The sequence below is a fragment of the Capra hircus genome, chromosome 23, assembly GCF_001704415.2.
Source record: "Capra hircus breed San Clemente chromosome 23, ASM170441v1, whole genome shotgun sequence".
Classification (NCBI taxonomy): Eukaryota; Metazoa; Chordata; class Mammalia; order Artiodactyla; family Bovidae; genus Capra; species Capra hircus.
Window position 1 is genome coordinate 10,214,822 of NC_030830.1, and position 26,259 is coordinate 10,241,080.

The following is a 26,259-nucleotide window of genomic DNA, read 5'->3' on the forward strand; positions in this document are numbered from 1 at the left end:
TGTCCATCACCAACTCCTGGAGTTCACTCAAACTCACGTCCATCGAGTCAGTGATGCCATCCAGCCATCTCATCCTTTGTTATCCCCTTCTCCTCCTGCCCCCAATCCCTCCCAGCATCAGAGTCTTTTCCAATGAGTCAGCTCTTCGCATGAGGTGGCCAAAGTCCTGGAGCTTCAGCTCTAGCATCATTCCTTCCAAAGAAATCCCAGGGCTGATCTCCTTCAGAATGGACTAGTTGGATCTCCTTGCAGTCCAAGGGACTCTCAAGAGTCTTCTCCAACACCACAGTTCAAAAGCATCAATTCTTCGGTGCTCAGCCTTCTTCACAATCCAACTCTCACATCCATACATGACTATTGGAAAAACCATAGCCTTGACTAGACGGACCTTTGTTGGCAAAGTAATGTCTCTGCTTTTGAATACGTCATCTAGGTTGGTCATAACTTTCCTTTCAGGGAGTAAATGTCTTTTAATTTCATGGCTGCAATCATCATCTGCAGTGATTTTGGAGCCCCAAAAAATGAAGTCTGACACTGTTTCCACTGTTTCCCCACCTATTTGCCATGAAGTGATGGGACCAGATACCATGATCTTCGTTTTCTGAATGTTGAGCTTTAAGCCAACTTTTTCACTCTCCTCTTTTACTTTCATCAAGAGGCTTTTTAGTTCTCCTTCACTTTCTGCCGTAAGGGTGGTGTCATCTGCATACCTTTTTTGCTCTAGCAGTCTTCAAAGTGTAAGAAGTTTCTCCGATAGCAGAGCAGGATAGTTAAGGACACAGAGCCTGGAGCCTAAGAAGAGGGCTCCGGCTCCAGTGAAGGGAGACGTGGAAATGATACCAGCACACAGTCTGTGGCTCAGGCTGTGGGTGACAGAGCCTGCTTCACTGCAGAGAGGGGTCAGAGGAGAGTGAACAGGACGGAGTCATTCCTCGGCATTCTGGAAAACAAACAGGCTGTGATGTGTCCCTCAGGGGCCATGGAGGTGGGGTGGGGGTGGTGAGGAGAAAGCCTTGATTTGTAGCATTTATCAGTTTCCATGGTGTACCTGGGCTTCCCTGGTGGTTCAGACGGCAAAGAATCTGCCTGCAGCGCGGGAGACCTGGGTTCGATCAGGAGTTGGGAAAATCCCCTAGAGGGGCACGTGGCAACCCACTCCAGTATTCCTGTCTGGAGAATCCCCATGGGCAGAGGAGCCTGGTGGCCTACAGTCCATGGTGTTGCAGAGTCAGACACGACTGAGCAACGAAGCACAGCACACAGTGTACCTAGTCCTACCTTGGCTGATTTTAAACTGTCACTGTGGTATCACTGGGAAGAGACGCAGCATAGCACACCATGATTCAAGAGACGTAAATAAACTCAGAAACGCAGTAAGTTGTAAATAGTTAGGAACGGATGAGTTGTACTTATTACCTTTGTTTTAATATAACTAATTGTGAGTTTATATAATGTAAGTTTTAGCAATGGCTGTGTTGAACAACTAAGTCCAAACAGTCCTGAGAATTGGCTCTCATGAGACAGTACGAGCAGGCTCCAGCACATACCTTGAAAAGGGGCATTTTTCACACATTTGGACTGTAAATCGTAGGACGTCTCAAAAGATACCTGCACAATGCATTTGGGTATCATTTCTTCACACTGATATCTTAGCAAACATCTGTTAACAGCTTGCCTTGAAAGGAAAAAAAGAAAAAACATCTGTAGAATTTCACTCTTAAGGTTCATCCTGCAAGCTTTCCTTAAACTTTCTCCAGAACATTTTATAGGCATCCTCTTTGTTGAGTTCTTCTAGTTGAGAATTTTCCAGTTTACAGTTGGAATGTTTCATGTGACTTACTGCACCCATGAGTTAATACTTTCAGAGATGTTCCTAAAACACCATATTAGCCTTATTTCAACTGCTCATTCACAAATTTTTAATGTTTGTTGCTCAATAATCATAAAGGCTTGGCTTGAGTTTCATCTCATCTTTCTTCTTCTTCAGTTTTAGTCAAAGGAAAATTGACAGGCATCACAGCCATAAGGAGGGAGAAAGGAGTTCAAATGCTATAAAGCAAATAATCAGTTTCCTATAACAGAGCTGACCATTAATTTCCTTAGCCGAATCCAGAATTTTACTACATTTCCAAGAATCCATACTAGTATTTTCCCGGTGTTGTGGATACATGGGACTGACTAAGGCCACCTGGTTCCTCTTCAGAGATCCCTCATTAACTACTCCCCCGCCCGCGCCGCATCCCAACACACACACACACACACACACACACACACACACACACTCCTCATCTAAGTTACTTAACCTCTCTGAGCAAAGGTTTGCAGCCTGTAAAATAAGGGACCGGTAAACAATGTCTAGATCTCTTTCAGCTTTTTAAAATTTATTTAACTTTTCAAAATTTATTCTGGAAAATTAAAATTAATTGGAAATAGGATAAAAAGAAAAAATATTCAGGAAAGAACAACTTGTTGCTCATTTGGGCAGTCCGCCTGGTCTGCCGTTTGGGGATGACACCATGTTAATTCTTTGAGAGGAACAGGTACATTCATCCACCCTATTTCCTTACAAGGCAACAGTTCATGAAAATGCCTCGTCCATAAAAAAGATTTGCATGACCCATTTCGCGGCTGCTGAGCTGTTTGTGATCCTAAAAGTTTGGTTTTCTTCACTGTGTGAGTTTCGGTTTGCGTCACGGTCCTCTCCGAGGTCGCCCCGCGTGACACTGCTCTGGGGCCATCCGGGCCGCCTCCACCTCCCACCTGTCCTCCAGGGCTTCGGCGGACTGGACTCCTACGCCGCCTTCCTGCAGCCGCCTCCTACCCTCCCCTCGGGGTCTGTAACCCCAAAACTAACAGCTAGAGCGCCAGGCTCCGGCAGCAGGGGTAGGGGCGTGTTCCAAGGTGCCTTGGAAAAAATAAGACGTCCCCGAAGGATGCTAGCGCCTAGGATACTTTTAAAACGAACTTGGCGGGGCAGCGGGAGCTCCCCCTCACTCCTCTCTGGAGAGAGGGCATCCCAGGTGTGCCTTAAACGCCTTCGATCTTGCAGTTTCCGGTTACAAAGGTCCCATCGCCCCGCAGGTCCCGGGTCCGCGTGATGTGGTTTATTGTGGCAACAGTTCCCTGGCGTCGAGCGCCTCCTGCCGAGCCCTGAAGCGCCCGAGGCTGGGGACAGCGGAGGCGCGGGGCGCGCGGTCGGGGCGCTGGGCTCGGGGGGCGCTGGGCGCACGGGCAGCGTGGCCGCAGGAATCGCGCGCACCGCGCACGATGGGCTGCGGACCTTCCCAACCCGACGAAGAAAGGAGACGCGTGCCCGCGCCCAGGAAGGGCTGGGAAGAGGGATTCAAGGTAAAAGCACACACACACAAAACAGACAAACTACAGCCTCTTGCCTGGGAGGCCTGGCGAATCCCAAGCCTGGAGGCAGCTGGAGAGGGCCCTGCGGGCGATCACAGCCCGCCTGGTGCCTGAGCATTGGGCGGACCGGGAGGGAGCGGCTTGCCTCAGCGGGGATTTAACTGCCTTCTCAACCAGGACTCGTGTTGCTCTAGGCCTAGCTTTTGGGTTTCAAGAGCCCACGAAGGTGGTCACACTCCCGGGCCAGAGGCGGGGCTAACGGGACAAGGGCGCGTTCTGCTTGGAACTGGGCTGGTGGTGATGCCCCAGGGAAGATGAGACTTCCTGGGAGCCGCCCTATATTATCGGCTTCCCTGATGGGAGTAAGACCCGGAGGAGACCTCCGCAGCCGTCTAGCTGAGCTCTCTTGCTTCTCACAAGAGGATCCCGAGGCCCAGGGAGGTGGACCACTTGCCAGAGGCTGTACAGCTTGTTTTGGGGGAACAGCCGGAGACAGTGCCGAATTGTCAGGAGTCTCATTTCAGGACTCCACCACTCTCCCGTAATTCTTCTAGAGACACGATGGGGCAGTTTACGCCCCGCCCCCGCCCCCCCCCCCCCCAAGGCGAGGGCATGGAGGAATGGGCTGGTGGAGGCAAGAATGAGGTCCATGATTCTTGACATCGTCACTACCATCGCGAGACTTCCACAAAGAGAACTAGGAACCCACCAAGGTCCCTTCTAGAGGGATTATCCCAAGATCATGTTACCATATAATTTATCATCAAAAGCAGGATACTCTTAAGAGTGAAAGGCAACCCTATTAATAAATTTGCCCAGACAATCCAATATAAGCCCATACTGTCTGCCGCAAATCAAGATATCATGTCGCCCTTCCTATATTCCCTGATGGCTCAGTTGGTAAAGAGGCTGCCTGCATTGCAGGAGCCCGGGGTTCAGTCCCTGGGTCGGGAAGATCCTCTGGAGAAGGAAATGGCAATCCACTCCAGTATTCTTGCTTGGAGAATCCCATGGACAGGTGGACTACAGTCCATGGGGTCACAAAGAGTTTGACACGACTGAGTGGCTAACACACACACATTCCTAAAGGGCATGTTTGGAAATACAGTTTAAAGAGCAAACACTCTCTCAGCAGGTGGTGGGTAAGTCATTCTTCAGTATCAGTTACAACACCTCCTGTGTGTAAATACATCAAAAACAAACCAGACTTACTAAAGGTTGGGACTCAAGCGTGGTCCGCCAGGGGACTCCTGTGCCCAGATGCATACCTATTTCAACACTGCTTTCTGCTTTTCATCCCAACTACCACTGTCTGCTTTCAAGAAACCATTGCCTTTTACACTGGGTCTTGTCTTTCTGCCTCTCTCATCACCACCCTAACCAGGCTGTCTTCCACACTGCCTCCTGTCTTCCTAAGAAAAAGTTGCCTTTGTTGTGTGAAAGTTTACATTTGGTCTCATCGGTCTCTCTGATGTCATCCTCTCCTCACCAGTCCTTTGCATTCGTCTGCCAAAACAAGAAGCTGCAGTGCCCAGTTCTTCCAGGCTTCATCACACTCCGTGTCTTTCCCCCATGCCATTCCCACTTCCTGGAATATCTTCCCTGGGCTCCATTCCTGGTCCTCCTGATGAACTCCTATCTGTCCCTCCACACTGAACCCAAGCTCCACTGCCCAAACACTGTGACACTCCCTTATCCCATGGTAGATGTTTGTTTAAGCTCCTTTGCCCTCATAGATTTATGGGCTTCTTGGGAGCAATTTGATCATCTTTGTTATTCATCACCGTTGGGGAATAATATTAAGAATACTTTTTTTTTTCTCTTTTTCCTCCAAATATATTAATGTGACTTTAAAGTACTAATCCATTCTGTTTTTCCCTTTTTTGGTACAAAAATCTTTTAAAATTTATTTTCACTGGCATGATTACATAGAAGACTTCAGTAGAAGAAAATTTTCACTATTTCTGTTTGTTTTATGGCCATTATCATTTGTCCCATCTCATGGTTATTACTGAAAAAAAAATGTATATATATATATATATATATATATATATATATTTTATAGAGGAGGAGTGCTGAAAAGCAATCATCTCCAAGTGTCAAATACTTGGTCCCTTTGGGACCAAGCCTTCCCAAGGCTGGGAAGTGTTCTGGGTTTCTTCCTGACCTATCCTGGGTAAGACAGTCATCGCCCCTTGCTTGGATTTTTGTACAACACTCCTAACTAGTCTCCCTGGGTGCTTCCTTCACAACCAGCTTCCACCTGCCCTGCAGCTCCAATCTTCCACGTGACCTCCAGAGGGATCATTCTAAAATAAAATCTGATTATGTCCGTTCTCTGCTGGAAAAAAGTCACTGACCCACTAGGTAGGCATATCCACCGATGATCAAGTGTGTGACTACCTAGGTTTGATTTCTGGATTCACCAATTGTCAGCTGTGTGACTTGGGTCCAGTTATTTGACTTCTCTGTGCCCTGGCTTCCTTTTCTGTAAAAAGAAAGTAATGATAGTTATTTTGTAGAGTTGCTGGGAGGAACAAATGAATTCCGTTCACATTAAGTGCTCATACCAGACCTTGGCACAGGATAAGCACTTAATATTGGTTATTGCAATCACTGTTTTTACAATTATTAGTTATTGCAGTCACTATTAATATTAGTTACCATAATCACTATTATTACAACTATTAGTTACTTCAGTCACTATTAATGTTAGTTATTACAATCACTATTATTATAATTATTTATGTGAGATAAAACACAAAGCTCTTAGCACACCTTACCAGCCACCCTCAAGCTGCTGCTGGTCAGATGCCCCAGTTTCATCTCTCCCTGCTCCTCTGTTCTAATCAAACCTCACCACAGGTTCCCCAACCCCATTCTGTTCCTACCTCTGTGCCTTTGCCCCCCAACATCCTCTTTCCTTCAGCTCTACCTTCTACATCTTCCTGGACCACAGGCAGATATGACCCCAGGTTTCAAGATGACTCAAGACCACTCTTCTCTATAACCCTGCCCCTCCCCCCATGCTGGCAGACTGAACTTCATACCTTCTCCCATCATATTTCAAAACATTTATTGTGCTTATTTATTTCCGTGCTAGCCTCCCATCCTAAGCTACTACTGAAGGAAAGAACTGTTTTTTTGTCTTAGTCTCCAGTGCTCACTACGGTGTCCGGTGCAGAGCAGACATTAATGAATGTTTTGGGGTGACTGCAAGTAAAGCTGATGCTGACATGAGCTCCTCAGATTCCTTAGCCTCTTCTTGTCTCCGAGGAGCGTAACTGAATTAATGGACAGTCAGCAAGGAGGAAATTCGATATTAAAATGACCTGAAAATAGGCTCAGACCTGACTCTCTTTCCCTACTCCAAACATTTGACTTTGGAAATCCAATCTGGGAAAAATATAATTATTAACTAAATACTCTCTGGCTATCAGAACAGCACTTTTTTTTACCTTCATAAATGCATAGGGCTTGAGAGTTCCCTAGTTACGCAGTGTCTTTTAAATGAGATGAACATGTTTGTTTGCCTGAAATATTTATGTTTCTTAGCAGCTCGACTTTAAAATATTCTGAACCTAACTTCTTGATATCTGCCTGCCGACTTTCTGTTCACTGTACCTTAAAGTGGCAAGAAGACACGGTAATAAAATAATACATAATAAAGAAAGCATGGGGAACTGTTCTTAGAAGAAATGCTCTTCTTCCATGTGATCAACTCAAAGTTTCTTGCCTTATATAAAAGGGGAGAGACTAAATTGGAATAGATGATTTCTGAGTATCCTTTGCAGTTTTCCCCTAAACTTTGACAGGAAAATTCTTGTTTGTCATCAGTAAAGGGAGTTAACTTTTTAAAGTACATTTTAAAAAAATTATATTTCTAGTTGTTTTTGATTCAGTTCAGTTGCTCAGTCTTGTCCGACTTTGCGACCCCATGACCCCATGGACTGCAGCACACCAGGCTCCCCTGTCCATCACCAACTCCTGGAGCTTGCTCAAACTCATGTCCATCAAGTCGGTGATGCCATCCAACCATCTCATCCTCTGTCATCCCCTTCTCCTCCTGCCTTCAATCTTTCCCAGCATCAGAGTCTTTTCCAATGAGTCAGTTCTTCACATCAGATGGCCAGAGTATTGGAGCTTCAGCTTCAGCATCAGTCTTTCCAATGAATATTCAGGATAATGTTTTTGGAGGGTTGCTATTTCTTATTATGTTTATTTGAAGTAAACTACAGAAAATCAAAATTTAATGAGAAAAATTCTTCCTATATGTTTACAGACAAATACATTTATCAGTTATCTGCCAATAATTTGATTTAGGAAGGTTTCAGCTCCAGGGAACTGTGACAGATGACTCTTTTCTTCCAAACTGTTCATCAGATTTGTTTCCACAAAGCGTTAGAACACAATATATAATTGCCATCAGACCAACCAACCAACCAACAAAATACCTTTCTATAGTTAAAAGTAATACCTTTCTTGGGATGCTGATAATGCCCATGCATAGCTGTTACTTTGGAATTCACAGCTTTCCACTTCTGTCTAAAATTGGTAGATTTTTATCCCAAGACAATGAAGCATAAAATAAAATCGATACAAAATGTGAACACATTGATTCTGTACTTCTGCTACAACTTCATCTCAAGGACAAAATAAAACCTACCCACCTCCTGACCCCCATACTATTACAGTTAGACTTCTCATTGGTGTGAAAATATAAACTCTGCATGCATAGACAGACCAGGAAAACTGTCTACACCATATTCCCATGAGGCATAGATCTAATTAATTTGTAAATATCTCTCATCTTTGAACTACATCTTTTCTCAAGTCTAGATTGTGAAATTGAATATTAAAACTTCCAGAATGTGTTGCACATAGATAAGATATTTGAAAGACATCGTTAGTTTGCAAAAGAGAAAAACCTTAAATTTCTGCTCTAGAAACTGAAGGCTGTTGGTATATGTTCTTTTATGCTGGAAGATTGTGTTTCATTGGCTACAATTTGAGTTTTGGTCACTGACAGAGCTTGAAGGCAGACTGTATTTAAATAAGCATAAATGGGAAAGATTCTTGCTCAGGCCTGGATGAGCTGCTTTGATGAAACAATTGGGAGGTTGTGTGGAATTTAAATCTACTCTGACTTGTAATTGACAGATATCTTTGTGAAAATCCACGTGTTAGACTAAAAACATTCAAACTTGCTCTCAGTTCCAACGTGGGCATTTTGTTTGTTTTGTTGTTGTTGCTGTTAAATCAGTTCCCCGTTTGAGGATCTCCCCTGGAAAATTTTAAATGGCAAAATTAGTCCCCATGTGTAACTCAGTGCTTTGCTAGGTTCAAAAACCGATGGATCTGTGAAACAAAAGGAACTTGTAAAAAATGTCCGTTTTACTATCACTTCATAGATTGGGTTTTAATCGCTCATTTGGCAAGAGGAGCAAGAATGCTGGATATAATCTTTACCTTCAATGTGAACTGTGAGCCCCTTAAAGATAAACATCAGACAGGGTCTCCTTTTCCTGTTACATGAAATATAAATATAATATGAGATATATATACCTATAGCTGATGTTCAAGCTGGTTTTAAAAAAGGCAGAGAAACCAGAGATCAAATTGCCAACATCTGCTGGATCATGGAAAAAGCAAGAGAGTTCCAGAAAAACATCTATTTCTGCTTTATTGACTATGCCAAAGCCTTTGACTGTGTGGATCACAATAAACTGTGGAAAATTCTTTAAGAGATGGGAATACCAGACCACCTAACCTGCCTCTTGAGAAATCTGTATGCAGGTCAGGAAGCAACAGTTAGAACTGTTAGAACAACAGACTGGTTCCAAATAGGAAAAGGAGTACGTCAAGGCTGTATATTGTCACCCTGCTTATTTAACTTCTATGTAGAGTACATCATGAGAAACGCTGGACTGGAAGAAACACAAGCTGGAATCAAGATTGCCGGGAGAAATATCAATAACCTCAGATATGCAGATAACACCACCCTTATGGCAGAAAGTGAAGAAGAACTAAAAAGCCTCTTGGTGAAAGTGAAAGAGGAGAGTGAAAAAGTTGGCTTAAAGCTCAACATTCAGAAAACGAAGATCATGGCATCTGGTCCCATCACTTCATGGCAAATAGATAGGGAAACAATGGAAACAGTGTCAGACTTTATTTTTTGGGGCTCCAAAATCACTGCAGATGGTGACTGCAACCATGAAATTAAAAGACGCTTACTCCTTGGAAGAAAAGTTATGACCAACCTGGATAGTATATTCAAAAGCAGAGACATTACTTTGCCGACTAAGGTCCGTCTAGTCAAGGCTATGGTTTTTCCTGTGGTCATGTATGGATGTGAGAGTTGGACTGTGAGGAAGGCTGAGCGCCGAAGAATTGATGCATTTGAACTGTGGTATTGGAGAAGACTCTTGAGAGTCCCTCGGACTGCAAGGAGATCCAACCAGTCCATTCTGAAGGAGATCAACCCTGGGATTTCTTTGGAAGGAATGATGCTAAAGCTGAAGCTCTAGTACTTTGGCCACCTCATGCGAAGAGTTGACTCATTGGAAAAGACTCTGATGTTGGGAGGGATTGGGGGCAGGAGGAGAAGAGGACGACAGAGGATGAGATGACTGGATGGTATCACCGACTCCATGGACGTGAGTCTGAGTGAACTCCGGGAGATGGTGATGGACAGGGAGGCCTGGTGTGCTGCGATTCATGGGGTTGCAAAGAGTCGGACACGACTGAGCGACTGAACTGAACTGATACCTATAGCTATGTATATATATATTTCATACAACAAAGGAAAAGGAGGCCCTGTCTGATAAAACATGACTGTTATTATATAATAACATAGCATGGAATATGTTATATGTAAAGACTCTTTTCCTGGGTCAGCTTACTATTCAGGGACTGTATGCATAATAACTGAGTCTGAGAAGAGAGAGATGAAGAGACAAAGAGAAAAGCCTGTAGTTGTTCTCACCCTTTATCCTTGAGCTGAGTCGTATTTCAGGACCGTTGAGTTTTTGTTTGCTTACTTCTTTGTTTGTTCAGTTGGTTGGTTGATCATATTTTCGCGTGTAGTTCTGAACCACAGAACTAATTAGGTCTCAACATAATGAACTGATGTTGGTTTAGCTGGAATGATTGTGTTCTGTAAACAGGATGAAAAGCAATGCAAGTCTCCCTACTAATAGAACATACAAGAATGGCTAACAGAATTACGAGAATGTGAGGATGACAGGGGCCCTCAACCTATCAATGGTGGTTCCTCCTTAACCTCTGAAGGAGCTTTGTAATGCTTCCAGAAAGTGGTCAGATGGACTCAACTATTTTAATTGTTTTTTTCTTTTTTTTTTTCTTTAATTGTGAAGTACCAAGAGCCAACTCACTGGAAAAGATCCTGATGCTGGGAAAGATTGAGGGCATGGGGAGAAGGGGGAAACAGAGGATGAGATGGTTGGATGACATCATTGACTTGATGGACATGAATCATAGCAACTCCAGAAGACAGTGAAGGACAGGGTAGCCTGGCGTGCTGCAGTCCATGGGTTCACAAAGAGTCCAACGTGACTGAGGAACTGAACAACAGCAACCAAGGGTTTTATGCTGATGTCCTGGCTTCTGACTCTTTTCCTAGAGGGAATGTTTACTTCTTGGTCCCTAGAGTCATAATTTAGAGCCAGAAGGGGCCTCCCTCCTTTAAACTGAAGCTCTGAGAAGGTCTGTTCTCCCTCCCTTCTAATATGTTGGGGCCTACTCTTTCCCCCACTTCCACGGCCAAGGTCCCAGTTCCTGTTTAATCCAGTCTCACCTGGATAGTTGCAGTCCTCATACTGGTCACCCCATTTTGTCCCTTCCTTCCCTCTACTCCTGCCGTGGGCGCTAACCCAAGAGCGATTTTTCTAAAAATCATACCTGATCACTTTATTTCACTTCCTGTATAAAAAGCCTACAAAGGATTCCTGTTGCCTTCAAAGCAAAATGGCATGTATCTGCTTGTCACAAAAGACTTTCCCACCTCAGCAGCTACCACTTTCTACATCAGTCTATTTCTGCTTAACTGGAATAATTCAAGTTTCTGAGCTCACCGTGTTGTTTCACATCCCACCATCCTTTGTACTTTTCCTGTGTCCAGAATGACTTTTACGCTTTCCGTACTGGGACTTCGGGTTTCTCTGGTGGCTCAGTGGTAAAGAATCTGCCTGCAATGCAGGAGACCTGGGTTTGATCCCTGGGTTAGGAAAATCCCCTGGAGAAGGAAATGGCAACCCACTCCAGTGTTCTTGCCTGGGAAATCCCATGAGCAGAGGAGCCTGGTGGGCTATAGGCCATGGGGTCGCAAAGGATTCGGGTGTGACTTAGCGACTAAACAACTGGAAGCTCATTCATAAACTCAAGTCAACTCATGTCAACTCAAGCATCTTCTCACTGACATTTTCCTCGATCTTCCCAGCTTCTAGAGCTGCATTTCTTGGCTGCTGGCACTGCAGCATCTTCAACTGGGTCCTGCTTCTGACATCACATCACCATCTCTCTCTCTGTAGTTGTATCTTCTTCTGCCTCCCTCTTCTGAGGACATGTGTGATTACATTCAGAGTTCCCAGGATACTCCTGCTATCATAAAGTCCTTAATTTATGGCAAAAAGAGAAGTCTCTTTTGCCTTAAAAGGCCACATCAACAGGTTGCTGGGTACTATTCAGCCTCCCACAGATAACCAATTGACTATGTATTCATAAAGCAGACCCTGCGACATTTTCATTTTCCAAGAAACAATTTTCTGGGACTTCTCTTGGTGGTGCAGTGGCTAAAACTCCACGTTCCGAATCCAGAGGGCCCAGGTTCAATCCCTGGCCAGGGCACTGGATCCCACATGCCACAGCTAAGACTTCAGTTGCTGCAACTAAAGATCCTGCATGCTGCAACGAAGATTTAAGATCCCATGTGCCACACCTAAAACCTGGTGCAAACAAATAAATAAATAAAAATACATTTAAAAAACAAAAAATTGTTTATCAACGGTACTTCCATAAAATTTTTAAAAAGAAACCATTTTCTAAGAAGTCTTGACTCTCACAAAGCCATTCCCTTTTCACAGGCTGATGTCGGTGTGGCTCATTCTGGGGAGAATTACAGACCCCAGATTGAAACTTCACTGCCTGAGGACGCTATGGGCAGCCCCGGAGACCTGGACAAGCAGGCCCAGTTGGGAAGCTTACCCGGAACTATTCCAGAAAGTTTTCCATCTCCTAGTGAAAAAAACAGAAGACTAAATTCAGGTAACGATCCCCGTATGTGTTGATCTCTGTAAAACACTGTTTCTCTGGATACATTTTATAATGTGTGTTTGGGGACTCACATCACTGCTTTTTGTGTTCCAGGCAGTGCTTCAAGTGATAAGGTCCCATCACTAAGACGTTAGGAGTTAGCCTTAGGCCTTCATTATGTGAGTAATACTAACCATTACTTACTCACATCATGAATTAATAAGATACTAAAAATTTTGTTGATGACATAATTAAAACTTTCTTTTTTACTTAAAACTAAAAGCCTTAGGACTTGCCTGGTGCTCCAGTGGCTAAGACTTTGAACTCCCAATGCCGGGGGCCTGGGTTCGATCCCTCGTCAGGGAGCTGGATCCCACGTGCTGCAATTAAGCTGCATGCTGCATCTAAGGTGGAAGCTCCCGCGTGCCACATCTAAGATCCGGCACAGCCTAATTAATTAGTTAACTAAAAAAACTAAGAGCTCTTATTGGTGGTTGGATAAGGCCTTGGGAATAGGAGTTGCCCAGGCTTTAGTTAAATTCCTCAAAACTCCCACCATACTAACATCTTTACAAGGCAAAGTTCTACATTTAAAAAATCTATAAAACCTACATCAAACTATTTCTCCTGTCTCTCCCCATTCAAAGCTATCAGCAGATATATAGTAAAAGTATCTTCCAAAAACATCAAAGATATAATTTTGACCTAGTGTGTTCTTTAGAAACTGTTAGTGGGCCTTTTTTTTTTTTAATGGCATGTTTTCACTTTACTTGAGCTACCTTCTGGTGTTAAGAGCTGTTATTTGTATTTCTTCAGCCTTTAAAACAAATTGAACTTATCAGACTCCAAGGAAGAGTACTGTCTTTTATTCGAAGGGGAAAGCTTTCATTTCATTCGTCATTCCCATAGTTTCTTCCCTAGGAACCAGTTAGAGTTGGAAAATAAATTGGATAGTAAGCGACATTCTTTTACTTGGACTTTTGTGGCAACTTGGGTTATGACAAACCTCCTTTTTTCCAATGCCCATTTTATTTATCTTTCAAACTGAAGCATAATTGATTTACAATAATGGTATTAGTCTTAGGAGTACAGTGTAGGGGTTCAGTATTTTTACAGATTATATATGCCATTAAAACTTATTACAAGATAATGGCTATAATTCCCTGGGCTAGAAAATACATCTTTGTTGCTTATCTATTTAATGCATAGTAGACTGTCTCTTCATCACCTACCTCTATCTTGCCCCTACTCCTTTCCTTCTCGCCTTTGGTAACCACTAGTGTTGTCTTCTTGGAGAAGGCAATGGCACCCCACTCCAGTGCTCTTGCCTGGAAAATCCCATGGATGGAGGAGCCTGGTGGGCTGCAGTCCATGGGGTCGCGAAGTCGGACACGACTGAGCGACTTCCCTTTCCCTTTTCACTTTCCTGCATTGGAGAAGGAAATGGCAACCCACTCCAGTGTTCTTGCCTGAAGAATGCCAGGGACGGGAGAGCCTGGTGGGCTGCCGTCTATGGGGTTGCACAGAGTCGGACACGACTGAAGCGACTTAGCAGCAGCAGCAGCAGCAGTGTGTCTTCTAGATCTGTGAATCTGTTTCTGTTTTGCATATACATTTGTTTGTGTTATTTTTTAGATTCCACATATAAGTGATATTGTATAGTCTGTGTCTTTCTGTGTCTGATATTTCATTAAGCGTAATATTCTCTAAGTCCATCACAAGTTTCACATTGCTCCTCGTCTTGTGCTTCTGACAGGGTGTAGCATGACCTCTAAGGATGAGGGAGGGGTAGGGGAAGCAGGGCAGAGATGCCCCCCTCACCCTCAGTGTTGGGCCAGCACATGTATTTTTTCTCTCTGACAATTCTGTTGATGAGAATCCCTCCTAGACTGCAATACGAATGCTCGCTATCCACGTGTTAACAGACTACAGATCATCAGGAGGACGGGGACCTGGGTGCCTCTGGACAGGCAGTCCTGCCATCTGTATACACTGTTGAGAGCAGTGTGGGGAGGGAGGCCCCAGGGAAGCAGGAGAGAGACCAGTGGGGGAGGGGCTGAGCCACAAGAGCAGGTGTTTTCAAAATGCAGTACCAATTTGTTTTCAGGGAAGAGCTCCCCACAGGATGAATAACAACCAGTGCCCTGAGCTTTCTATTTGTTCTCATCCCAGTTTCCTCTGGGGCTTCCCAGGTGGCGCAGTGATAAAGAATCCACCTGCCAAGGCAGGAGACACAGAAGACATGAGTTTGATCCCCAGGGTGGGAAGATTCTCCTGGAGAAGGAAGTGGCCACCCACTCCTGTATCCTTGCCTGGGAAATCCCATGGACAGAGGAGCCCGGCGGGCTACAGTCCATGGGGTCGCAGAGTCAGACACGACTGAAGCAACTTAGTGTGTACGCAGTTTCCTCTCTGTCTCCTCTCTGCATCCCTGCTCTTCATAGCTACAGAGTATGTTTGTTTAAAATTTCAAGAAGGTCAATATTCTTAAGTGAGAGACATCTGGTTTGTGTGTGTGTGTGTCTGGGGGTCTTTTCCTATCTTCCCATTACAAATTCATGAAAACTGTCTTCGTTATACAGTGATGTTAGAAATTTTCATGAAGAGATTTCATCCACTGGATGGAAAGAGCGTCTTAAAATACAAGAGAGCTCACTTCTTTCTTTCATTTTTTTGAAGTGTCAGTGGCTAGAGACTATTTATTTAATTTATTTTGGCTGTGCTGTGCAGCATACAGTATCCTGACCAGGAATCGAACCCATGCCCCCTGCACTGAGAGCACGGAGTCTTAACACCTGGACCACCTGAGAGCTCATTTCCAGGGACCCCTCATTGCACCTTTATTTTATGAGGCTGTGAAAACGGGATGCTTCCTTGCTTACTTATATAATTGGGTGATGTGTAATGGGGCGGTCCCTCTCATTAGTGCTCCCCTATAAACTGTTTCTGTGCCATTTTTAGAATAACTGATAAAAACTTAGCTACCACTTGACTCCAATTCTGATTTGGTTCAAAGACTCTTTTCAAAAAGGCATGCTTTTACTTATGTAGATTTAGCAGATGGCGTAATTGTAAACTCAGGGTTGCAGAACTAGAAGTCTCTTGGCAACATCACGCTGTTTATCCTTTGTATACAAAGCATAGAAACCAAACTGCAACTCATGAGAGTCACTGAAAGACTATCTCGTTTGTGCCTGTGGTTTAGCTTCATAATTATTGCACAGAACCTGTGTAATCATACCCAAGTGTATATGTGTTTTTACAACAAAAATGTAGTATATAGCAGCACATGAAAGACTTTTTTGTTATGTTAATATTCCAACCTGCTAAGTAAACATTATATTATGTTGATGTGTATCCTCTGTAAGAACATTAAGGATTTGAACTTCAAAGGATTGTAAAGATTTGTAATAGAAACATATTTAGGTACAAGTGTTGAGACTAAGAATTAATTATTTAGCATGATTTATAAGGCATGTAATTAGCATTTGATTGATAAAATCATTGTGCTTAAATTTCACTGTCTCTTTTTCTTTTCCTTTGGAAGACCTAGTGATCAATGGATTAATCCATAAACCCCAACCCTTAGAGAATCGAGAGCGACAAAAGTCATCAGACATTCTGGAGGAGTTAATTGTTCAAGGAATAATACAGAGCCACAGCAAAGTATTTAGAAATGGAGAATCATACGATGTCATGGCAAGTAATTTTGTGATTAACACTAACTTATAGGAAAAATGAGCTTTCCAGGTGGCTTAGTGCTGAAGAATCTGCCGGCCAGTGCAGGAGACTCATGAGACTCAGGTTTGATCCCTGGGTCAGGAAGATCCCCTGGAAAATAATAATCCACTCTAGACAGGACTGAGTGACTCAGCATGCCCTACAGAGTTAAAAATAGCAACAGGATATGACTGATCGCGAGTTATTTTTTCCAGCAATATGCATCTTAGTGTCACAATACAGATTATACTATAGCATTTATCTAAGCCAGGTTTTTCCTCCCATTAACTCCCTCACCCCTCCACACACCATCCTTCTCTATGGATTCAGGAATTGCCTGGTCATTAATGATTAATGAATCCAATAAGACATATCTTGGGTTTTACCAAACTTGAAACCTAAGACCCACTGAATAAAATGCCTTCCTTCTTTCAGTAATTTTTTTTAAACATTGCCTCTGTATTAGGTATGTGAATATAGAACGGAACGCTGGCTTATCCAATAAGAAAATAGGCCTAAATACCAAAGCTAGAGCAGATATGCTTATCATTTATATACACACCTAGAAGTCAATCATGAGGAAATAAAATGAAATGATAAAAATTGTTATACCCTATTTTTCTTTGTCAGTTCATCTTAACTAATCAATCATTGTTTTCCTGTAGTGTGAGCAGTTCGTTTTACCCTGATTTTAACTGGTTGTGGTCAAAGTCTTGAGTTCTCCACTTTTTAATAAGTTCTTTGTAAACCTGTGGTGAGGATAGCAGGCTTGGTGTTGTTTTGCTTAGTTCTCTTGTTTGTTTGGGTTTCTTTTAAAGCCACTGCTCCCAGCAGTACCTGTAATGCTAAAGTGTGAAGTGAAGCGAAGTGAAGTCGCTCAGTCGTGTCCGACTCTTTGTGACCCCGTGGACTGTAGCCCACCAGGCTCCTCCCTCCATGGGATTCTCCAGGCAAGAGTACTGGAGTGGGTTGCCATTTCCTTCTCCAAGGGATCTTCCTGACCCAGGGATCGAACCCAAGTCTCCCTCATTCCAGGCAGACGCTTTAACCTCTGAGCCACCAGGGAAGCCCTAATCCTAAAGCACAGACAGAGGAAAAAAGAAGATGAGAAGAAGAAATAACACAGAAAAGAGGCCTAAGGGAAAATGAGCAGGAAAGAAAAGAATGAACATGAAATGATGGAAATTAAGGCCTGAAATTATATCAAAGCTGCCTCAGTGGTGGCCAGTCTCCTGTGTTGTAGGGAAAACAATCAATAGGGAATAAAAAGATTCATTATTGAAATCAAGTTTGCCACCAAGACTAAGTCACTTAGTGTTTCAATAAAGGTAATTTCCTTCTCTGTGTGTGGGACTTGCTGAGAACGCATGAATAAAAGCCAACATGGCATTTTCTTTTGAAGAAGGAAAAAATAGATGCTACAGAAAGTATTCAGCGAAAGGAAGGAGATTGTTAAGCCTTATGAATGATATTTTCAAGCTGCCAATAATAAGAGGAAGTGAGGGAAGGTAAAAATGGACCATATGATGGAAAAAATGATGCCAACATAATGACAATTTACATTTGTATAACAACACCAGCTATCAGGATACAGGGCATTTTGGAGTACCTTATCTTACTTTCCTTTGGAGAAGGAAATGGCAACCCACTCCAGTGTTCTTGCCTGGAGAATCCCAGGGATGGGGGAGCCTGGTAGCAGACCGTCTATGGGGTTGCACAGAGTCGGACACGACTGAAGCGACTTAGCAGCAGCAGCAGGAGCATCTTACTTCAAAGTACTAAAAAATGGTGTGTCTTTAATATGAAAAAGGCTAGGAGAGATTTTTTTCTTGCTGTAAATGAATCTCTGGGGAATCAGAAAATAAAAGGTGGATCAAAAAAAAAAAAGACAGGAGAGCCATCTGGAGGAAGATAGATTGTGTGGACATTCAGTAACTAAGCAATGACTTCTGAAGAGAGATGCTATTGTCCCTTGATGTTCACACCAGTGGGAGTAGCATTAAAATATTTTTCAGTGATTCCAATGCCAGAGATGAATGAATTCAGACTCAGACCTCACTAGGGCACCAGCAAGGTTAATTAATATAAGCTACATCGTGAAAGAAACGTATCTATTAAAAAATGAAAACTATAGGCTTGACTTTCAATAACATCATTAAGAGAGCCAAAGATGAAGGCTGCGTTTGTATTCATATTATGCAGAAAGGGAATGCTGGTGGAGCATAGTTGGAGTGTTCTCAGAAGGATTTAAATGTGACAGGACTGCAGAGGTAGGCAAGAATAACACAGTCTGGTTTTTTTTTTTTTTTTGGTTTGGAATTGGGCCAAGATGTCCAACAAAAGCCAGACTTGCAACAGGCCAGAACAGTAATTCATCTTAATACCTAGCACAGTCCTTAACCTGAACATCGCATCACCCAGGAAGCTTTCAGAACTCCTGGGACCAGTGGCAGAGGCTGGGCCCCAGAATGTGGTGCTTTGAAAGCTCCCAGGGTCCTCCTGAGCAGCCCAGGCTGAGAAGTACTGCCCTGAGGTGTCAGTAAAAGTGTACACCAAGCCCTCACATTCATGATCAAGCTGGGAAGGGTTAAAGCTTTCGAAACTAAAATTCCCCCACTCACCCTGAAAGAAAGTCCTAAAATATTCCAGAAAATAGAGCATCTGTTCACTAGAGGACTAAGACGGTACCTCGGAAGCTTATGGAAATGAGGAGATATAATTGTTCAGGGTCACGGGTGAAGTCTCTTTCAATTCATGTATAGCTGAGAACGTGTATGTCAGACACCAGAGATCTTGAATATCTGGGGGAAAGTTATAAGGCCAATGCAAAAAGATGAGAATGAATATCGCAGGACTGAAAAGGGAACCGTATTAAGAATGAAAATATCATGAGATAGTTAATACTTTTAACTAAGAAACAAAGAGCCAAAGGAAACAAAAAGGGAATAGTCCAAAAAAAAAGCAATGTTAGTGTCAGTAGGTACTACAATAGGTTGGATTCAGACATATAAACACCATTCTTCACTGGGGGCTTTAAAAAAAACTTTAAATGAAATATTATGAGGAAAAAAAAACAGAACAGTAAATGTGAGAATACTTTAAAAATAAAACTTCTTAAGTAGACCAATAGTACTTAAATATAATGGAATTTTTGACATAGATCTGCCCTGTCTTAGCCAGGTTGTTATCTTTAATTCTGTCATCCTTTAGAGTGAAATAGAATAAAGGATGCTGAAAAGGGGACTCCCCTATGACCTAGTCTCTTCCTAGAAGTCCACAGCTGTGTCTTTGTCCAGGGGATATGGCATGTGGGATCTTAGTTCCCCGACCAGGGATGGAACCCCTGCCCCTGTATTGGAAGTGTAGAGTCTTAACCACTGGACCACCGGGGAAGTACCCCCTGTCGTCTTTTTTCTCAATTTTTTCCATCATCTGCTTTTTAGCCAGTACTATGTTCTCCTGGGTAACCTGCCTGAAAGCATATTCATACTAATAGGTGTTACGTTCACTCAGAATTATAATTATATGTAAGAAATACAATGTTAAGAAGCTAAATTATCAGACCAAGTGAATCGTCCAGTACATTTTAAAACATTCTCATGAGACTCCAGTGACTGTATTATGAATGTAAATTGGTTTTATGTACACATGTAAATATGTGTATGGCTTGGTACAGATCTCTTTAAAGAGATGGGATCGGCTCTCATTTATCCACATAGGTATTATCCACTTTGTTGTTGTTTAATCACTAAGTCAACCAGTCAATCCTAAAAGAAATCAGTACTGAATATTCATTAGAAGGACTGATGCTGAAGATGAAACTCCAATACTTTGGCCACCTGATGAAAAGAACTGACTCACTGGAAAAGACCCTGATGCTGGGAAAGATTGAAGGCAGGAGGAGAAGGAGACGACAGAGGATGAGATGGTTGGATGGCATCACCAACTCGATGGACATGAGTTTGAGCACACTCCAGGAGTTGGTGATGGACAGGGAAGCCTGGCGTGCTGCAGTTCATGGGGCTGCAAAGAGTTGGATACGACTAAGCAGCCGAACTGACTGAACTGAGTCTCTAAGTGATATCCGATTCTTTGCTATCCCAGAGGAACCCCACCAGGCTCCTCTGTCCATGGAATTTCCCAGGCAAGTATTCTGGAGTGGGCTGCCATTTCCTTCTCCAGGGGATCTTCCTGACCCAGGGGATCGAACCCAAGTCTCCTCAACTGTCAGGCAGATTCTCTACCACTGAGCTACCAGGGAAACCCATTATCCTCTTAAGATTCTTTTATCCCAAACTCATTTCTCCCATCCTGGGTTTCCGTGCACAAGACTCTCAATCCTCTGTTGAGTCCTCCTACCTCTAGTCCAAGATAATTTCCATTTCAAGCCAACTCCTGTCCTTGGTAACTTTCAATACTGTTAGGGAATTTGTTGACAGTGTATCAGAGTTTCTAACATTGTTGAACCTCATGGGGAGTTTTTTTAAGGGGGAGGAAGTTGACCAGATAAAGACAAAGTAATGGCAGTTCACGCTCAGAATGACTGTCTTGGAGGTTTTAACAATGAGCAGGAATGACAGATCTCTTCTGAGAATCTGCCTTACGCTATGCACAAGACTCTCACTAAGGGAGTGTAGCCAAAGTAAGTTTATTTGTCGGTCAATAGTTAACTAGAAAAGTGCTGAGGGTGCCAGAAGTAATGTATACAAGGTAGGTTGGCTAGAAACAAGACGCCTCAACTTATTACAGCGTCTTTGGGCGTGCCATCCCCTGCTGCTGCTCGTAAAGAAAATAGTTGAACTAATAACTTCTATAGGTTTTGAAGCTGATTTTTTGTATGGTTTCTATGGGTAGCTCTCTAGGTATAACGTGATCATATAATGCTATCATTTTTGATAAATGGTACAAAATGATAGTTGATAACTCCTGACTTCATAAAATCCAGTCGTAAAGAATACAGATAGATTTTCTCAGGCCTTGGAAGGCTTTTCTTTAAAATGTCAAACTCAAGAAAGGACAGGGCTTGCCCAGGTAGGATTAACCTCCACAAGGGGTGGGAAGCACTTGGTTTCTTAAGAGTCATTTTTGGATAATTCCACAGGAAGAGTCCACCCAAACTGGAAAGCCCAAGTTCTCTGGAAACTGTCGATCTCATCACTTAAATAAAGGTTCAGATCCTGTGTAAGCCTGAAGGAACCTTTCTTTATTGGATTTTAGATGACTGTATCATATTCTCCGTAGCCCTCTCTGAGTGAATGTCCCTAAAAAGACTATCTTCTCCTAATTTTACAGTCTCTCTAGTTGAGCCCCCATAGCAAGCATATCTGTCTTTTCAGCAGATAGCTTTGGCCGGGGAGCCTAAAAGCCAATGGTGATTAAAAAAACAAAACAAAACAAGAGTGGGGGAGGGGAACTTGCTTTGACAAACATCTCCCAGTTTTCCTGCAGTGCACAATTTCTCACCACATAAAACTGTCTGAAGGCTGCAACTGAGCCAAAACTTTAATAAATGTTTTCCCTTTAAAAGGCTTTCCAAGAATCATAGATATTAAAGCTGGAAGGAAACTTAGCCGCCCTCAGCAGATTGCAGAGCAGCGTCTGTAGTATAATTTTGAGAAAAGTGAGTCCAGAGAGACGAAACGCTTTGTGTCAGGTCACCTAGTGGGTAGCAGTGGTAGACCCAGGATGACATAGAGTCCAGGACCCCTGCCTGCTGGCCCCCAAGCTTCTGAATCTCATTTGTCCCCTTCTTGACAAGTACTGTGTTTGGTGTGATTCCGTGTGCTGTCATTGAACAAAGTCCATGCTTTCACTGAATGAAAAGTAATCACCGTTTATCGAGTGGCTATTGCATACTTTCCTTTTATAAAAACAAAGACTGTGAAACGTGTATTACGAAACCTATTTTACAAATGAGGAAGGGAAAGCCCACAGAGTTATGAGTTTGTGCAAAGCCACACCGTGACTGAGCCAGGATTCAGACCTGAGGCTGTGCGAGTCTGGGTCTGGCACTCTTCCTGCTGTGCTGAACTGTCTCTCTTTGTGTGATTTATCTTCTTAGTAACTACCATCTTGCAATCTGAAGACACAGTCTTTCAGATATGAAAATGAATATCAATAGCTCCTTTGTCTTTAAAAGTCTTTAGAGAAAGTAACTAGAACTATATACAGGGGTACTACCTAGGCTGGAGATACTGCAGATTCAGTTCCGGGCTACTGCAATAAAGCAAGTTAGTGTGTTAGTTGCTTAGTTGTGGTTGTTAGAACCACTCGTTGTGGTTCTACAGACTGCAGCCTGCTAGACTCCTCTGTTCATGGAATTCTCCAGGCAAGAATACCGGAGTGGGTTATATATAGTATAATTTCATTGAGTGGTTGAATATGACAGATATACTGTGAATATATTAATATATGTATGTAGATATATGGGCATGGGGCTTCCCTGGTGGCTCAGATGGTAAAGAATCTGCCTGCAATGCAGGAGACCCAGATTTGACACCTGGGTTGAGAAGATCCCCTGGAGAAGGGAATGGCAATATGAGCACAGAGAATATCTGGAAAGACCCACACCAAACTCTTTAAAATAGTTTATGCTGATGAATGCATTCAAGGCCCAGCTGGTTAACAGAGGATTCAGTTCAGTTCAGTTCAGTTCAGTTGCTCAGTCATGTCCAACTCTTTGCAACCCCATGGACGGCAGCATGTCAGGCCTCCCTGTCCATCACCAACTCCCAGAGTTTACTCAAACTCACGTCCGTCGAGTAGGTGATGCCATCCAACCATCTCATCCTCTGTCATCCCCTTCTCCTCCTGCCTTCAATCTTTCCCAGCATCAGGGTCTTTTCCAGTGAGTCAGTTCTTTGCATCAGGTGGCCAGAGTACTGGAGTTTCAGCTTCAACATCAGTCCTTCCAATGAACACCCAGGACTGATCTCCTTTAGGATGGACTGGTTGGATCCCCTAAACAGAGGGCTGGGGGACTATTTATGTATCATTTTAATTGTTCATAACCAAGGTATATTATTTTTAAAAATTAAACTTTCTTTGCAAACCCTTTACAGCAGTTTAACCTTTTTTAATAACTAATAATTATAATCAAAGTCATTATCACTGCTTTAAACTATATAAAGGATAGCCAGTCATAGGAGAAGTGCATGAGTGCTAAGTCACCATAGTCATGTCCAATTCTTTGTGACCCATGGACTGTAGCCCACCAGGCTTCTCTCCATTGGATTCTCCAGGCAAGAATACTGGAGTGGGTTGCCATTCCCTCCTCCAGGGGATCTTCCTGACCCAGGGATAGAACACATGTCTCTTATATCTCCTGCATTGGCAGGCAGTTCTTTACCACTGGCGCCACCTGGGAAGCCCTCATAGTAAATAGTATGGATTTTTTTCTCTGTAGTCATGAAACCATGTGGAAAGAACCAACATCAAAGCCCAGTGCAGAGCAGAGTTGCTGTATCAGTGATTGTTAAGCCTCTCCTCCATAAAACCAAAAGTTCTAACACTAATCTCAATCCCAAATGAAAGTCTTTGGTTGCTTGTGGAATATTAAAAAATCATAGGGTTTAACTTTTTACCTTGAATTACAAATGCGTCCAGCATTCATTTGCCACCGTTTCCCATCTTGTTTGTGTTCTTCGGATTTTTTTTCCTTCTTATCAGCGCTCTTCCATCTCTGCATTTTTTCATGTTTGTTTTTTGTTTTTGTTTTTGTTTTTTTTAAATAATAGTTTGTTTTTTTCCTAGACATCCAATAGATATTTTTTCTTTAGGAATTAGTTCTGTTGTTACCAGGAATTAAGTCTTTAGGAGTGAGTTCAGTTTTTACCAGTTTTCACATCATTGTTTTTAAAATCTATCCAAAAATCTGTTTAGATTTTTGGACTAACACCTTAAACAATGGTTTATTCACTCTCTCTTGCCTTTCTCTTTGCCAGTGAATACATTTGTCTGTCCATTTTAAAAAGTGTCTTCCTCCAGGTGAGCACGACCGAGAAGCCACTGAGAAAGCCACCAGCCAGGCTGAAAAAACTTAAGATCAAGAAGGAAGGAAAAGATTTCACGATGAAGGACATAGAAGAGAAGATGCAGGCGGTGGAGGCGCGCAGGAAGGTAGCCCAGCTCTCATGTGAAGGGCGCTGCTCTGAATGAGCCATTCTCTCTAATCAGCAGCTTTCAGACAAATTGCATGGGTTGTATTAATTCTTTTAGTGATCTTTATGCTTCCCACGCTGTATACTTAATTTTTTTAAGTTCTCTTTGTGTGGTGAAGAAATGAAGCACCATCTTGAATTTGGTCAAATTACAGCTTCATCCATAAAGCCAACTTTATCTGCTTCTGAGGATTAAGAAAAGAGACAGAAACATCAGTTGGGGCCCCAGGCGGCAGGAGGTCTCGGTTGGAGGATGGGAGCTGAGCGGAGGCTGTGCAGACCTCAGACAAGGCCTGCAGCATTCACACACACGTGGTCCCCATCACCCTCTGTCCGCCATCATTTTGGGAACCAGCCTTCATGGCTTTGGTCTGATAGTCTTTACTTGCGTGTCTCTTGTTGGCCCCCCAAAGAGCAAGGACTAGACCATAGCTTCTTGAGAGTGTCTGGAGGGTATAGGGGCGAGGGGGTCTGTCTCCTTCAGTAGTAATTCCTCAACCTCTGTTGAATGACTGCATAATGAAATAGAGATGCCAGGAATGTTCGTTACAGGCAGTATTAATGAGAACTTGGAGAGAGTTACTTGGACTCTTTTTTCACCCTTTAACCCTGCTTTTCAGATTAAAGAAGAAGAAATAAGAAAAAGGCTACAGAGTGACCGACTTCCAGCCCCAGCCCATCATTCAGATTCAGCTGAACCAGTTGGGGAGGAGGTTCCGTTTGCAAAAGGACTCAACACCGTGAGTTGTGCCGAATTTGAACCATCTGACCTGCAGGAAGGAAAACTGCTGAAAAGGAAGAAGAGTAAAAGTGAAACTACCTCTGATGATAGAAACAACAGTTACGAAAATATCGGGGTTGTGGAGTCAGACATGTCCTACAATCAAGCGGACGACGTATTCTGATAAAACTTAAGCCATTTTATGTGAATTTCAGGAGAAGGCATCCATTTCCCCAAGTGTGACATTCTTAGTCTGTCTCTGGTTTTCTCTGACTGCCTGACCCCTCACCCCCTGGGATGTGCCTTCGGCTTTAGGAATGATTGTGAGAGCTGCCAGGGCTGGAGCTCAGTTGAATCAACTAAACAGCTAGTCTGGCTTTCAAAAAAATTAAATAAAAGGAAAGTTTGACCAACTTGGGTTTTATAAAGTTGTTGTTCTCCTTAAGTGTGGCTTCAAACATTGTGAAAATGCCTTTCACACCTTTCAGCTTCCGTTAATGTGTTTGTGACAAATAAAATCCTTCTTTGTGGTTCCTGCCCCTTGGCTGTGTCCACCCTCTGAGGGTCCTTTAAGACAAATTGTATGGATTTGTGTTAAGTATTTTCATGATCTGTATACTTCATATGCTGTATGTTTAGGTGTGGGTTGTTTTTTTCTCTTTTAATTCTCTTTGTGTTGTGATGAAAGCAAAATGCTAATGGTGGCTAAATTACATTTTATTCACAAAATTTAAGAAAGCAACACCCAATTCTCAGAATTAAATGAAGTATGGAATTTTCTTCATGTGAGAAAAGAAAAACTTTGGAGCTGGTGGGGGAGGAGGTCCAGCGCCTGAATTCCCTGAGGAGTTTCCTGGCCCTCATCTTCCTGGAATTACACCGTGGTTCTTCTGTTCCCTCACCACCCTCGTCCAATCAATTATCAGGTCCTATGAGTCTACGGGATTTCTTTGGAAGGAAGAAAGGTGAGCTAAAGCTGAAACTCCAGTACTTTGGCCACCTTATGCGAAGAGTTGACTCATTGGAAAAGAC

The 26,259-nt window shown here is 43.0% G+C and overlaps 1 protein-coding gene across 1 annotated transcript; it reads left to right on the forward strand.

The window, feature by feature from the left end:
* STMND1 (stathmin domain containing 1) lies at positions 3,150-25,632 on the forward strand. Its single transcript, XM_005696875.3, has 5 exons — positions 3,150-3,348; positions 12,459-12,639; positions 16,175-16,326; positions 24,334-24,465; positions 25,127-25,632. The coding sequence occupies exons 1-5, from the start codon at positions 3,268-3,270 to the stop codon at positions 25,409-25,411; spliced, it is 831 nt and encodes a 276-aa protein (XP_005696932.2). The 5' UTR covers positions 3,150-3,267; the 3' UTR covers positions 25,412-25,632.

What these genes read in the sequence shown, in the direction of transcription:
- STMND1 (XM_005696875.3), top strand. Translation starts at nt 3,268, where the DNA reads ATGGGCTGCGGACCTTCCCAACCCGACGAAGAAAGGAGACGCGTGCCC. An exon ending in GCTGGGAAGAGGGATTCAAG is followed by an intron (nt 3,349 to 12,458) that starts GTAAAAGCACAC and finishes CCCTTTTCACAG; the next exon opens with GCTGATGTCGGTGTGGCTCA. An exon ending in AAACAGAAGACTAAATTCAG is followed by an intron (nt 12,640 to 16,174) that starts GTAACGATCCCC and finishes TTCCTTTGGAAG; the next exon opens with ACCTAGTGATCAATGGATTA.